Raw genomic sequence first — 15,282 nt, forward strand, 5'->3', positions numbered from 1 at the left:
TGGATTTTTGTTTGGTTGTCTTGAAACAATTAAACAATCTGACAAAAACTGATGCCAAACAAATGCCTCCCAACTTGATAAATTGCAACCATAAAGCCATCTAACACTGGTGCTTTTATATTTCTTGGGAACCTAAACTGAAGTACTACTTCATTGGGAAAAATAGAGGCATGTTTAATTTTTGTTTGTCTTCTAATAGAGGTTTGTCAGTTATTTAGCGAACCAAACTAGTGGAGCGATTTGAGTGTTGGAGTATTAATCAGAAGACAGGGTTCAATTCCCCACTGGGTCATGGAAATCCACTGGTCAGACACTCTCAGCCCTAGAAAAATGCATGATAACCTTAGGTATCTGTTAAATAATTCTGGGTGATACTGGAGACTGTTTTATACTCTCTGTTCAACCAGCAAATTACTCTATAGACTTTTTTACAAGGAGATTTTTCTTCTGTTTTCCCTTTGACTTAATTGCCTGCTGTTTATCTACTTTGGCTCTTGTCTCACATTATCTACATTTCATGTATGATATTATGATCGAGCCCATTATTTATGCTTTTAAATTTAATTGGGCACTATACTGGGCTCCTTTTGAAAATAGTAATTCACATTGACTATAATTCTCTTGGAGAGCCAGCATGGTGTAGTACAGTAGTTTGAACATTGGACTACAATTCAGCTTCATCTACCCGCTGGGCCATGGAAACCCACTGGGTGACCTTGAGCAAGTCACACATGCTCAGGTTTGCATGTCAGAAGTGACTTGAACACATACAACAGTAATTCTCTTGCTTTAATTTTTTATGTTGTAACAGAAGAGAATGTAGGGAAAGACTTTTACAGACATATCTCAGGCCCTAAGCAGATGGGCAGGATAGCACAGGCCAAGCCTGTGTCCTGCTCTAGATCAGTCTCCTGGCCGCTGCAGCAGTGGGCAACTGTCTATATAACCAACTGCCACTGCACCATGGAGCCACTACCACTGCGTGCCCACTGTCTGCCTTGCTATCATGTTATCTGAGAAGACCCTTGTTGCATCCTGTCAGGGTGGAAATGGGGTATCTTGCTACACCCACATGGCCAGGTGTCCCCATCTGAATTCATAGATCATGACAGGGGTCTTCTCATCAGATGTGTCAATGAGGCAGGTTTGGGTCTATCAGCTCTCACCGGTGTGTTAGCTCTCACCATGGAGTTTCCTAGAAACTCCATGGCAAACAGCCTGTCTTTTTAGACTGGGGAGATTATCACATGATGGCCAATTCAGCAATAATCACAGCAATGAAAATAATGAAAATACAAAACAACAATAGTGCTATAGTGCTTGATGGTTTCACACAACCATGCAATTGTGCAGTTAGAAGTAATATCACAATGATGTTTCACACACATCTGTAAATGAATTTTTAGTATATGGCAATTGATTGTTTTGTGCATGCGCTGTTTCGCAAATCCTGTTCCCGGCAGCACAGAATAAAGACCACAAAATAAAATTTATTACTTCAGCACAGTGTTTTAATCCAATGTTAACTAAGGAGCAAAACAGACTGGCAATAAGTGTCGGCGTGGGGGTGTGGCGACCGAACACTGAATGCCCAGATTCTGCCCCCAATCTGGCCTCACACTGCCTGCCCAAGCAGATGGCAGGCAGCCTGGAACTGCTCCTGTGGCACAGTGACCAGATGCCACATGCTGCAAGAGTGGAGAAGAGCCATGGAGGCAGCGAAAGGGGCGCCCTTTCCCTGACACAAAAAAGAGGGACTTTGTGCTGCTCCTTTTTTCACTGGAAAGAGGCCAAATTGGGGTCACAGCGTGCAGTTGCTGTGGCCCTGATCTGACGCACAAAGGGGCAGCATGACGCCACCTCTTTAGAGCTGTCTGCTTACATCCTAAATTATGCCCCATATCTCAAGAAAAGACAGAAATCCACTGCAAAAGTGATCCTGGCAGTGAGAACGGATTATGACCACAGCAATGTATTCAGTTCTTTGTGCTGTAGCGGTAATGAAGTGTGATTGAATTTTACGCTATCACAATCATACTTCATTCCCGCCATCATTAATGCATTCATGAGATGTTGCCAGAGCATTGCAGATTATTCATTGGGGAACTCCTGAATGCACACGATGTCGTGTGAAAATCTTCCTCGCAATTGTGCAATTTAGCTGGGATTGTGCCTGTTTCTTCCCTCTTTTTGTTGTGGTTATAAAGTGCTGGATTAAGGCTTCCTTGGGCCAGGATCACACTGGATCCACCAGATCCTTATTTGTTCTGTGAGATCTTGGCCTGGGGTTAATGGCCTGCATTGTCTAGACAGGACGATACAAGGCCAGAGGGAACATGGATCTTTTGGCCTGTGTGTATAGGCCCTCAGTTAGCAAGGCCTCTGAAAAATCAGTTCCTTTTCACAAAGTCTTTTTATGCCTGTCCAGTCCTCTTTTATTCCTTGTGTCTGTCTATCTAGAAGTTTTGTTTTTTTAAAACCAGCATCACCTTGAGAAGATGGTGAAGGAGAAACAGTGACTTTTAGTGTTAGATTGCAAGAGTAAATAAAGCTTAAGCTTGAAAGGATGGGATTTTGCTCTAACAAATCCTGTTGTAGCTGTGTGTATACCTATAAATGCAAGGCAAATAGCAGCTTCCTTCAAAATCCCTTACTTGGCATGTATGAACAGCAAGATTGAGATTTTATTAATGGAGGTATATCTGCACTTATTCTTTATATCATGCCAAAATAACTGGAGGCTGCTCTTTGTCATGGATAGTGCACAGTTAATTTCCATGCTGTTGTGATATAATCATATTTTTCCTGAAATAATAATCTAAATCTTGGATTTTTATCTGTTCACATAAGAATTAACATTTCTCATGTCAGAGCACTGTCAGATGGCACTTTCTTTATCTTCCTTTCCTTTCCTTTCCTTCTACAGTTTTGTCTGTCATCCCAAATTTTATCTCAAAGTTTTTCCAGCTCTCCAGATTCTGAGAGTGAATGGAATGATGTAGAAGCAGGGAGAACTCATTCCTTTTCTGATTGCACTGATAGAAACTCCCCTGTCAGTTCCATTAGTGGAAGCACGCTACTGGATTCTGGCCCTTTTCAAAACAAACAACAAACAGACAAACAAAACAAAAACAAAATGCCTTTTCTGTCACCGCTCCAAAAATTTGGAATGACCTGTCGGAAGAGATTCACCAATTATCCTCACTCGAGGCTTTTAAAAAGGCGACGAAAACCTTTCTCTTCCGGCAGGCCTTCCCCAATTGATAATGTCCAGAACCAATTGAACCCCCTTTTTATTATTTTTCTTACTTGTGATTTGTGTTTAACTTTGATGTATTGTATGTATTTTTTAAACATTTCTTTTACTGTTTAATTTTATAGTTGGGAGGGAGGGTTGGGTCGGGGGTTTGTGGGGCTTGTTGTTTTTATTGTTGTATATCGTATTTTCTCTGTTGTTACCCGCCTTGATCCTCAATCGGAAGAGGCGGGATATAAATAAATATTTATTATGATTATTTTATTAATACTTCCTAGTGATTAGTGAACCCCATCTTCTGCTTTGCTGGCTGCCCAATTTAGCATCTCCTGACAGCTTTGCCAGATAGCTAGTGTTAGGAGTAGAATCTTCCATATTCAAAAACAGTGGGAGACATATGCATAGTTTTCTGCTTTACCAAGAAGAGGAAGAAGAAGAGAAAGGGATAGCAACAGCTAGAAAGTGTAGAAACTAAGGAATGTAGTAGTGGCAAAATGACAGCAGCAACAGAAGTGTGTCTTCATGGGCCCAAGTTCCCACGTCAGCTAAGAAAGGAGAAGGGAGTTACATGGTGCCATGCATAAACCAATAATGTGGAAAGACCTGACATGTATTGGGGGGCATGTTCAGATAATTCTTAGAGATTACAGCTCTTAGAGGTACAGCTGGAGGGCTGTTTGGAGGTGAGGTTTGTGCTACTTACTTGTGGCTGGGGTATTGTGTCATCAGTGGTATTTACTAAAGAGACTTTCTTATACTGGACCAAAATGGATAAATATTTCTTGTGCAGTGAAATGACATATGAAGTTTCTATTGACTTCATTGAGATGATAGTTGCAATTTGCAGCCAAAAGCTGCAAGTTTATATCATCCTCATTTTTGAAACATGACACAAAATTAAACACAAATTTAGTTTGTAACACAGTTTGAAATCTTACAAAGCAATTAGATAATGACTTCACAGGGATATGTTAAATCTGGTTTGGCATTTTCCTTGATTACTGGGTTATCTATGTGATCCAAATGTCTTTTCAGTACTGGCTGACAAGCTTTATATTCAGCACAATGAAAAAGTCACAAAATAGAATAGTTTAGCATAGTCTGTCTTTGTCCCTCCCCCCTTTCTCTTGGAATTGGAGGAAGTCCAAAACTTTTATTTGCCTATTATTTGTTTATTGGACTTAAGAAGTACAACAGGTTTCTTTAAAACATACTGTGTGACCTTTTTAATGAATTAACTCCCTGCAGAATGATGTATAGTCCGATATTTAAATCTGCCAAATACGTGGCTGAACTACACTTGAACTTTTATTGAGCTATCAAGACACTGAAGATCAAATCTTCAGGGTCTTTGCAAAGCCTTTATTCCATTAATCACTGTAGCTAGATCTCCTTGGATATACTTGAGTGAAATGAACTATGCTAGAGACTCCGAATGCTGTATTTGGTTACAATCTTAATGGTCTTTTTTCTCCCACCAGAGAATGGGACAGAGAATTGGCTTCAAAGAAAAAACCTAGACTCGTCAATGCTCTCAGACGATGTTTTTTCTGGAAATTTACATTCTATGGAATATTACTATATCTAGGGGTAAGATTTTTCTATAATATTAGTAAACTTTTTACTGTCTTCTATTGTCTTATCACATGCTTGGGAAATTCTAAAGAGTGAGGTAATATACTTTCAGTTTCAGTTTCTTTCAATCCTGTGGGATATTCAGCACAAGAGTCAAGTTAAATAAAACACCTGAGTCTATATCAATTAGCTTATCAAGTCATGGTTGTGTATTCACATGCATCTCCTTAAAATATGTTTTCAACAGAACTTTTTCTCTTCTCTCTATTCACAGCAGGCATAGGACACAATAATAATTAGAAAATTGTCTGTCTAATTTTTGTCATCTGACAAGGCAAATAAGGAGGTTGATTTTAGTTCGGTATAAGAAATATGAAACCTCATTCAACATGTTTAAGCTAAACCTTTACAGTAGGGGTAGTGGAGCTTTTATCAAGCAGATTTTGAAGGAATCTACTTCCCATGAAGCCCAGACAGAAAGACGAATGGCCAATAATTGTGGGAGTGTAGGCTAACAACATTTGAAAGGCCAGAAGTTTCCACCTCTTTCTTAGAGAACATTGAACAAGTAAAAGGTTGACTTTAAGAATATAGTGCATGTTTTTAAGACACAGTAAATTTTTGATAGGAGACAAAAGAAAAACACAAGTGTACAGCAAATATTATTTACTTGTACTTCCCACTGTGATCACACTAGGAATACTGTAAACAGGTTTGGTAACCACACGTGAAAAAGGATATTCCAGCTCTAGAAAAGATGCATATAATGGCAATCAAAATGCTTAAGGAGCTGGAACAGTTCCCTTATGGGAAAAGGTGACAATATTTGGATTAGAAAATATAAGAAAAATGGAAAGTGTATAAAATTTTGAGGTTTGTAAAATTATAAGGTGCCAGATTCTGTCTGATCTTGGAAGTAAAGTAAGGTCAGCTCTGGTTAGTACTTGAATGAGAGACCACTAAGGAATTCCAGGTTCTATAGGCTATATTTTAGAGGAAGGCAATGGCAAACCACCATTGAGTATTCCTTGCCTAGTAAGCCACATGAAATTCATTGGTTTGTGTAAATTGACAGGCAGCCTGAAGGCACACACACACACACACACACACACACACACACACACAGTGGGAAGAGAATGGCTAGGGAGAAACCTTTCCTCCTCACATAGAAATAGAACCTAAAGTCATCCACTGAAGCTGAATGATAGGAGATTCAGAACAGATGAAACATGTATCAAGTTAAGAACAAACATCACACAGGCTGTATCCACATTGCAAAAATAATCCCGTTTGATAGCATTTACTGCTATGTTTCAGTGCTATGGAATTCTGGGAATTGTTGTGAAACATTTAACCTTTTCTGTTAAAGAGCTCTGGTGCTACAATGGAAGGCAGTTCCATAACAGTGAGCTGTGGCAGTTAAACTGGTGTCATACTGGATTATTATCCATAGGAGAAAAAAGGAAGAAAAAAAGGAAAAACGTCTTCAAGTGCTCAGTGGATGGTTGGTTTTATTTTTTATTTTGGAAAAAACCCAATGCATTTTGGCTTATGTATATATCCTAATGGCCTTCTTCAGGTACCACATGAAAACATGCAAAATTAAAAATCAAAAGGACAACAAATAATTATATAATGATGCACTTGTACTGCATCATACAGTTCACATGTCCTTCTTCCCTAACTGTGTTTCCACTCACTTGTGTATATGAGGTATGGGAAACTACAGAAGGGTAAGGGACAGCATCAGGAGTCTTGGGAAGTCTGCAGCCCTCAACTCATGCAGGAAAATGGCAAACAGATTGGAAAAAATCAATATACATCCCCATCCACCAAAAAAGGGGGAGCTGACATAAAAAGACTGCAGCAATTATAGAACCATAACATTAATTTCTCACACAAACAAAATTCTGCTCAAAATTCTGCAGCATAGACTGCAATCATATATGGAGAGAGAAATCCCAGAGGTGCAAGAGGGGTTCAGGAAAGGAAAAGGCACTAGGGACTACACTGCAAACATAAGAGTTTATCAGACTGGCCCTGAAACAGGCCCAGTGTGTTCTAAACGTGTGTGCGTGCGTGCGCACACGGAACGGGATGGGCCCAAAAACCCCATTTTATCGCACATTGGAATGCCACCTTTGCCCCCGGGCTTTCCAGTTGCGTCCTCATTCTGTTCCAGAGGGCACCATTTCTGAGAACGCTTTAGAACAGTTCTCAGAAATGGCGCCCTCTGGAACGGAACGGGGACGCAACTGGAATGCCTGGTGGCAAAGGTGGCGTTCCAGTGTGCGATAAAATGGGGGTTTTGGCCCCATCCTGTTCCGTGTGCTCACGCACACACGTTTAGAACGCACTGGGCCCGTTTCAGGGCCAGTCTGATAAACTCCATACAGTAGATAATGGAACATACAAAAGAATTCCAGAAGAAAATCAGTATGAGTTTTATAGATAATAGAAAAGCCTTTGACTGCATGGATGATGAAAAGCTATGGAATACTCTTAAAGACATGAGAGTGCCACTATATTTGGTAGTCCTGATCTGTACCTACATCAAGAGGCTACTGTTATAACAGAATATGAAGAAACAAAATGTTCCTAATTCGCAAAGGGGCCAGGGAAGGCTATATTCTGTCACCCTGTTTGTTCAACTTGTATGTAGAAAATATTATACAAAGGTCACGTTTAGACTCAGAGGAAGGAAGTGTGAAGATAAGAGGAAGAAACATCAACAAACTGAGATATGCAGATGACACCATACTACTAGCAGAAAACACCATAGACTTGGAACAATTACTAAGGAAAGTTAAAGAAGAAGGTGTAAAGGCAGGCTTATAATGACCACAGAAGAGTTATATAAATTGAACCCAAATAACGAGGAAGTCAAAATAGTTAAAGATTTCCCATACCTTGGATCAAACATGGATCAGAATGGAAACTGCTATCAAGAAATCAAAAGAAGACTAGGAATGGGAAGGGCAGCTATGAAAGAACTAGGCAAGAGCTTAACGTGTAAAGATATGTTGAGCACTAAAGTCAAAATTGTCCAAGCCATGGTATTCTCCATCACCATGTACAGATATGAGAGCTGAACAGTGAAGAAAGCAAACAGAAAGACAATCAACTCATTTGAGATGTGGTTCTGGATAAGAATGCTGAGGATACTCTTGATTGCCAAAAAGATAAACAAATGGGTGTCCTAGAACAAATTAAGCCTGAACTCTCCCTGGAAGCAAAGTTGATGAAACTGAGATTGTCCTTTAACCACATCATGAGAACCACATCACAACTCATTAGAAAAGACAACAATGCTAGGAAAGGTTGAAAGTAGTAGAAAGAGAGGAAGACCACATACCAGCTGGCTAGACTCAATCAGGCAGGTCACACGCCTAAATTGCAGGACCTGAGCAAAGTGGTAGAGAATAGGAAGTTTTGGAGATGTCACCATGAATTGAGGTTAACTTGAAGTCAGTTAACAACAAGAAGAATAAACAGCATCACCTATAATAGGGCTATGTTCATGTTGAACAAAGAATCTGCAGTGTTTTTCAAAGAAACATGTTATAAATTGTAATATACATTTTAAGTAAAGACATTGCCTGTTCATAAACAAAGCCTAAATAGATCTGATTGGAAGTCTCTGGACATTATCAGACAAGGGAAATTGGAAGTATAATCCAATGGCAATCCGAACGCAATCATGGGGGTTTCACGTTATTGCGTGATAGACTCCCACACGTAATTTCAGGCGATAGGAAGTCAGTCTGAATGCAATCATGGGTTTTCACGTTATTGCGTGATAGACTACCACACGCAATTTCGGGCAACGGCAAGCTGTTTTCAAGAAATGGGAAGTCAGTTTGAGCGGTATTCGAATTCAAGAAAATTCACTGAACTAGTGACTTTAAGTGAATGCGTTCTGGCCCCACTTTCTTTTCATTCGAAATTAAGAGAAATTCCTCCCGTGTGATAAACTCCTCTGTCTGATTGTATCAGCTGCTGTTTTTGAAAGGTGGTGTAGTCATGTAGAGAGGTCTGTTCCAACCTGCTCTAAATGCCATGGCCTTCTTGCCTGGTCACATACATTCTTACACTGTATTGGCATGGAGAATCTTACCACATCATTAAAAAACTTGTTCATCTACATGTAAATACATATGTCTGGAAACAATATTGTTTTAATTTCTCCCACTGCTCATTCTTTTCAGGTCAGTAAGTAAAGTGATGTATTATTTACAGTTACTCCTTGGGTATTTCTGTAAATGCTATAAATCACTTCACTACAATAATCTGTCAACATGTTTCTTATCTCTGTACAGTATACACAACAAACAGTAGCAAAGAGTAGTGTTCTCAGTGTTACATTGACGAGTATAATTTGTAAATACCAAAGCACACCACTAGATTCTTGGCTTTGAATCTATCAGAGGAAGATGTTCTTCTACCATGTTATGAAAGTTTCACTTCTTTGAAACACTAGATAATTCTACACAGATTGACTTCAGGTTCAATCCAACCCTGCTTCTCATGCATTTAAAATTTATCTACAATTTTGTTGTCACATTTCTGTCTGCTCTCTGCCTACCCTAAATTAGATGTGCTTCACTCAAAGTAGAGAAAGCTGTAACACCTTCACATTATTATTATTTTTTAAAAAAATATTGGGTCAGCGATTGGTTCCCTCCCAGAGTCTTATGTGTGTCTAGCAATGACTAACTCAGGCCCCATACAGATAGGCCAAAATAAAGCTCCTTTGGGTCACTTTGGAGGTATGCTGTTTAAATGTGGCATGCATCCTAAGCCATGATCCAGTCTTAAGGACTGGAGCGCAGCTATGGCGCAGCTTCCGACTCTTAGGATGCATGCATCATTTTAACGGCATACCTCCAAAGTGACCTGAAGCAGCTTTATTTTGGCAGTTCTGTATGGGGCCTCATTTAGCTTTCAGTCACTGTCTTGAGATTGGATCTAAAACTTAAACCTGAACCTATGGACGAATTTTTATGGTTTTTCCTTTTTTCCAATCTTCATCTTGTTTTGTTCCTTGAATCCCAATATTGGGAGAAAGGCAAGATATAAGAAAATATAATAATAATAATAATAATAATAATAATAATAATAGTAGTAGTAGTAGTAGTAACATCTATGTTAATGATGAACAGTTCTATGTAGGCTGATGGAAAACTGAATGCCTTGCTCATTATTTTGTGATGTTTTCAGGTGTTGAAATAGAGAAATATTAGTGAAATTCTATGTAACTCTTGCACTTGAGTTCTACAGGCATTTATAAACTAATACAGAACAGCTTTCACTATGATTTTGATTTTAACCTTTTGTTTTTGATCTTACAAATGGATGGACCCAACACACCTGCTCAATTTTTTAATTTTTTTTTAAATATAAATACAATTGCTTGTGTACTAAAAACACTGCTGTGTTGGTCAAACATGAGTCTGTTGTATTGGTCTTTCAGTAAAATTATATATACTCATGTAAAATTATGTGGGTACCTAAAACAGAAGCTATATGATTCAGTGTGTAAGCTTTAGACCATTTCTGAAAACACTGGATAAATAGCAACTCCCTCCTACCAAACTATTAGGGAGTGATTACACATAATAGTGAGACATCAGTTAACAATGCAAACTCCAGGTCATTTAAAGGACAGACAGTAAAGGACACTCACAGCCTGACATGATTGTTCTTGGAGAAACTCTGTCAAATTCCCTTTTCGTCAACAATCAGAAATGGGTAATACCTTTGGTTCATTTAAGATTAGCACCGGTTATAAAGTTTGCATGTCTACTTATCTTTTTCCCCTGCAATGATTTTATCTTCTGTAAGTTTAATACCTTGCATAAGATCTACCTTCCATTACCTTTAAACCATTCTACATGGGACTGTTATAACTAAATATTCTTTTGATTTGTGCTAATGGTTGGCTATCTGCCATTTTCCCCACTTCATCAGAACCTAGGCTAGGATGAAGGGCATGAAGGACATAAGGAAGGATGAGAACAGGCATTATGTGCTAAATAATGCAACTGTTATATATAGATGGGGTGGGAGACAGTGTGAGTATAGATGTGCATATGCTTGTATTATTAAGTCATGAAATTGTCTAAAATTGTCTGAAATGTATTCCAATGAAGGAGAAAATCTTTAGACTTATCTAATTATTTATGCTTATTTCTTCATGAAACAAGTGAAAACGTTTTCCTGTCTTTGTGGCAACATTACGGATAATGATGTCATCATTCCAGTATCTGATACATTCACTCTTTTTAGTTTGCTCTGGTGAGGAGGGACAGAACACTGAGAAGATCTGGATTTGTGGTGGATCATCAGAGGGCATTTTATCTTGCTTAGAAGAAAGACTAAATGTAGCCCATTACAGTTAGTGAATGTTCTAGTATTCACATACTATAACAATGCAATTTCAACATTTTTGAAACATTCTGCTATACTGAATTAAATGCTGGCAGGGCTCACCCAAATCACTAGCAGTTTATGGTCCTAGTACCTTGCAGCACTATCTTAGGGTGATTCCTTCCCTGGTTCAGGCCATGGACCACCCCAATTCAAACAAATGAGCTTTCATCTTTTTCTCTTTCAATATCTGAGAAGGGTTTGAATTCAATGGAATGCTTAAATTTGCTAGTGATGTGGATTTGGAGGTTGGGTATTTTCGATACAGATGGTATCTCCATTGAACTGAGAATTTGCAATGTGAAATGAAATATTTTTGACGACTCTAAATGTTTTGTGATCTATGAAAAATTTTTCTAATGCATTCTCCTCCCCCATTTGTGAGTAATTACAATGAAAAGTGAAGGCCTCCTTGACACTGGATGTGTGAGCAGTTGCATCTTCATGTATGCTGTGTTTTGCAGTGTTTGGCTGATTTATACTCTTGGTTCACAGCCATTGCAATCCTTTTGTTGAAGAATAGTTTCAGAACTCTTCAGTACAGGTGCTCATCAGGCTAATTCAGGATAATTTAGGATAATTCAGAACAAACATTGAACTTACTTCAAAGCAACAGTTCATAGCAGACTTGACCAGCAAGATGCAGTGAAATGTACTGAAATGTTTTATTTACACATCTCTGAAGATGTTGAACATTTTGTTGAAATGATCATAGTTTTAGCCATGACACGAGCACACATCTATGCCATTGTGAGAGAGTAAATTGAGTAGATACAAAATGATTTCTAGATTTCTAGTAATGCAGTAACTTAAAACTTTTTTCCGTATTTAAAAATACATTGTTTAATTTTTGTTTTGAATTATACTAAGAATATACAAGTTTGCCTCTGAATCATTCAGTTGTTGGATAAATTTTAGAAACTCACTATGCAGTGGAAAGTAAACACAGAAAGGAGGCAGTCAAAGTTACCAAGGGAATGTGAACACAGCCAATCTAACAGTTCTAGGCATGAACAATTTTAAGTGTCCCAGTCTCAGGAGATTATCACGTGATGCTAAGAAGTGGAATTTTAACAGAATAAATGCCTTATTGGCAGGTATGTCATTGTCTGTATTGCTGCTGCCATGCATTCCATTTGTTACTGTAGTGTACCTTGTCCCAGATGGGCAAAAGCCATCAATAGGTTCTCAATCTTGTTGCTATTCCATTTCTGCCTTTGTGCAGTAGGTCTCTTCTGTTTCAGTTCTGCTTCTCAGGCAGTCATGTGGTGTGAGTGGACATGATTCTGCTCCTCTTCTCCTCTACCCATCATGCAGTGATCACAGCTGACAGTACCTTCCGGAACCAGCAGCTGTGCACACAGCAGCCATCTTCGGGAAGGTTTTGGCATCTGGGACTGCTTGTCTTCCCACTCCCTTTTGAAGTACGAGGCTACTGTGTGAATGTGCATGCAGCAGTCCCAAGCTTCAGGAGGAGGAGGAGTGGTCCTAGCTGCTAATATCTTCAGGATCTGAACTGCTGTCCCCACTGCCTGATCTCTCTTCTACCCACCCACTGCCACCTGATCTCTCTTCTCCAGGCCTCCGCTGCCTGACCTCTTTCTCTTTCTCCCCTGCTTGATCTCTCTTTCCCCAACCCTTGCTGCCCTATCGGTCTTCCCCCACCACCAACACTCTTTCCAACACTTCATTCTGCCATCTCTGTTCCCCTCACCCCTGCCGCTTGATTTCTCTTCTCTCCCACTTTCCCAAACTGATCTGTAGTTTTACTAATTTCAGTGTCCTAATTAGCCACTTTAAATTTTAGAATTAGGATTTGGAAATATTTAATTATTAATATATTGTACTTGCTTTTTAATCTCTTTAATCTCCTGTATCATATCAGGCATCACTTGTAAAATAGGCTAAAAATGGGATTTCAAGCTGCAGGCACATCTCAACTACCCTTTCTTTTAGGACAGAGAAAAGTCTACAGGATAGTAATATCCATTTTTTGTTCTTTTTCTTTCTGTTGCTTCTTTTTCTTTCTGTTGCTTCTGAAAGACAAAGCCCACTTTTTCACAGGAAAGAGAGAAAAATCTACCTGGTTAATTGCATTTTAGGAAGTACTTGTCTTGAGGGTAGAAGGGCTTTTTAAAAATTAAAATAAAATGACATACCACTTTTCATTATTGAATTGGTTCCGTGTTTTGGTAAATCACACTGTTTGATTATTCCATATAAAATGTTCCAAGTTTCCTCAAGGGAACATTACAATCACTTAATGAGGATTAAGGCTTAATATGCTTTAACTCCCTTTTGTGTATTATAAGAGTGATTCAAGATGGTTAAAGGGTGGAATTTCCCCATTCTTTTAAAGCATGTTCACATGAAGAGTAGTAATTTAACCAGCTATACAAACTGTAAGTAGGGATGATAATTATGAAAGACTGATTAATCTAGAGTAAAAATAATCTAAGAAATGTGAGATCCTGTCTTCTCCTTTCAAGAACGTGGAACCATGAAAAACCAACATTTGTTTGGATCAAATACTGGTGCATGTCTGTCAAAATGCTTAAATAGCACAAAGGTTCACGACAACCTACTGATTCTCACCATTATTGTATTATTGGTAACTGAGGGCCCCATACAGACAGGCCAAACGAAATCTGCTTTTGGTCACTTTGGAGGTATGCTGTTTAAATGATGCATGAGTCCTAAGATTCCAGAAGCCACACCAAAGCCACACCTCCAAAGTGACCCAAAGCAGCTTTATTTTGGCCTGTCTGTATGGAGCCCGATTCACCCCAAATGTGGCTTTCATTATAGAAAAGGCATCTGTTTAAGTCTTGAGGAGGTAAAATACAAATGATAGTGGACTACAAAAGTCAGTTGATTTGAGATGTTGGGGGAAATTATATTTCATTTTTTTCTTCACAGGAAGTTACTAAATCTGTGCAGCCCCTTTTACTGGGAAGAATAATAGCTTCTTATGATCCTGCCAATTCACTTGAACGATCCATTGCTTATTATTTAGCCATAGGGCTATGCCTTCTTTTCGTTGCACGGATGTTGCTCCTCCACCCAGCTATATTTGGCCTCCATCACATTGGAATGCAAATAAGGATAGCCATGTTTAGCTTAATTTATAAAAAGGTAGGTTTTCCATTTTTGTTTAAATAAACTACAACTTCAGGTAAGCCTCATAAAAGACTTGTATTTTCAAAATAGCCCCACATTGATATTGAGAAAACAATCCAGACCTTGAAAAGAATCATATTTCTAGATGCTGTTTAATAACTTTGTGACTGATATACAGTGTGGCGCTTGAATTTTTAGGGTTTAGTTTTTGTTTTATATAAGCATTTTTTTAAAGAAAAGATATTATTGATACTTATTTCAGATTTTACTATGGTGATTTTATTATTACTGAAACTATTTCATAATTTGTTGTATATGCATGGGTTGACTCTTGAGCATGCAAGTTTTAAATAATTAAATATATAAATACCACATCAACATTATTTAAAATGTGATAATTTGGCTTAGAAATAAATTCTGTTGATCTAATCTCTTTTGTGATGCCATTAAACCATATCAGAATTTCTGAGAATGTCCATATTTTATAATATCAGTGGGAAATTCATTTCAGTTCCAATGGTATCCTTACATTAAGCAATTAAATGAGATGGCCTACATTTGTGCCAATAATGGTAGGAACCTCTTTGGGCTCATGTGCTCTCTTCTCTCCTTGCACTTTCAGTTTCCATTCCCTGACTTCCTTGTTTAAGCAAACAAGATCTTCAGCCAGGAGTCCTGCATTGTGCTTGGCAACAACTGGTAGCAGGGGAGGAATGGACACAGGAGAAGGGGTTATGTCATTTGTAGGGTGCAGCTACACAGGTGCAAAATGAAGGCATTGCAGACAAGTATTTTGTTCCTCAGTGGAATTTACCTTCAGTCCACAAATTTCTAGCATAACAGAAACTTAACATTTTAGTTGGCTCTTTAGAAATACAATTTAGGCATCCAAAGAAAAGTGG

General features: G+C 38.5%; 1 protein-coding gene across 1 annotated transcript in view; it reads left to right on the forward strand.

The window, feature by feature from the left end:
• CFTR (CF transmembrane conductance regulator) overlaps positions 1 to 15,282 on the forward strand; it is a 120,690-nt gene that overhangs the window by 26,473 nt on the left and 78,935 nt on the right. Inside the window, exons 3-4 of the mRNA XM_042470394.1 lie at positions 4,738 to 4,846; positions 14,180 to 14,395. Of these exons, the coding sequence (XP_042326328.1) occupies positions 4,738 to 4,846; positions 14,180 to 14,395 (325 nt within the window). The remainder of the gene's footprint in view (positions 1 to 4,737; positions 4,847 to 14,179; positions 14,396 to 15,282) is intronic.

Source organism: Sceloporus undulatus, chromosome 5 (genome assembly GCF_019175285.1).
Source record: "Sceloporus undulatus isolate JIND9_A2432 ecotype Alabama chromosome 5, SceUnd_v1.1, whole genome shotgun sequence".
Taxonomy (NCBI): Eukaryota; Metazoa; Chordata; class Lepidosauria; order Squamata; family Phrynosomatidae; genus Sceloporus; species Sceloporus undulatus.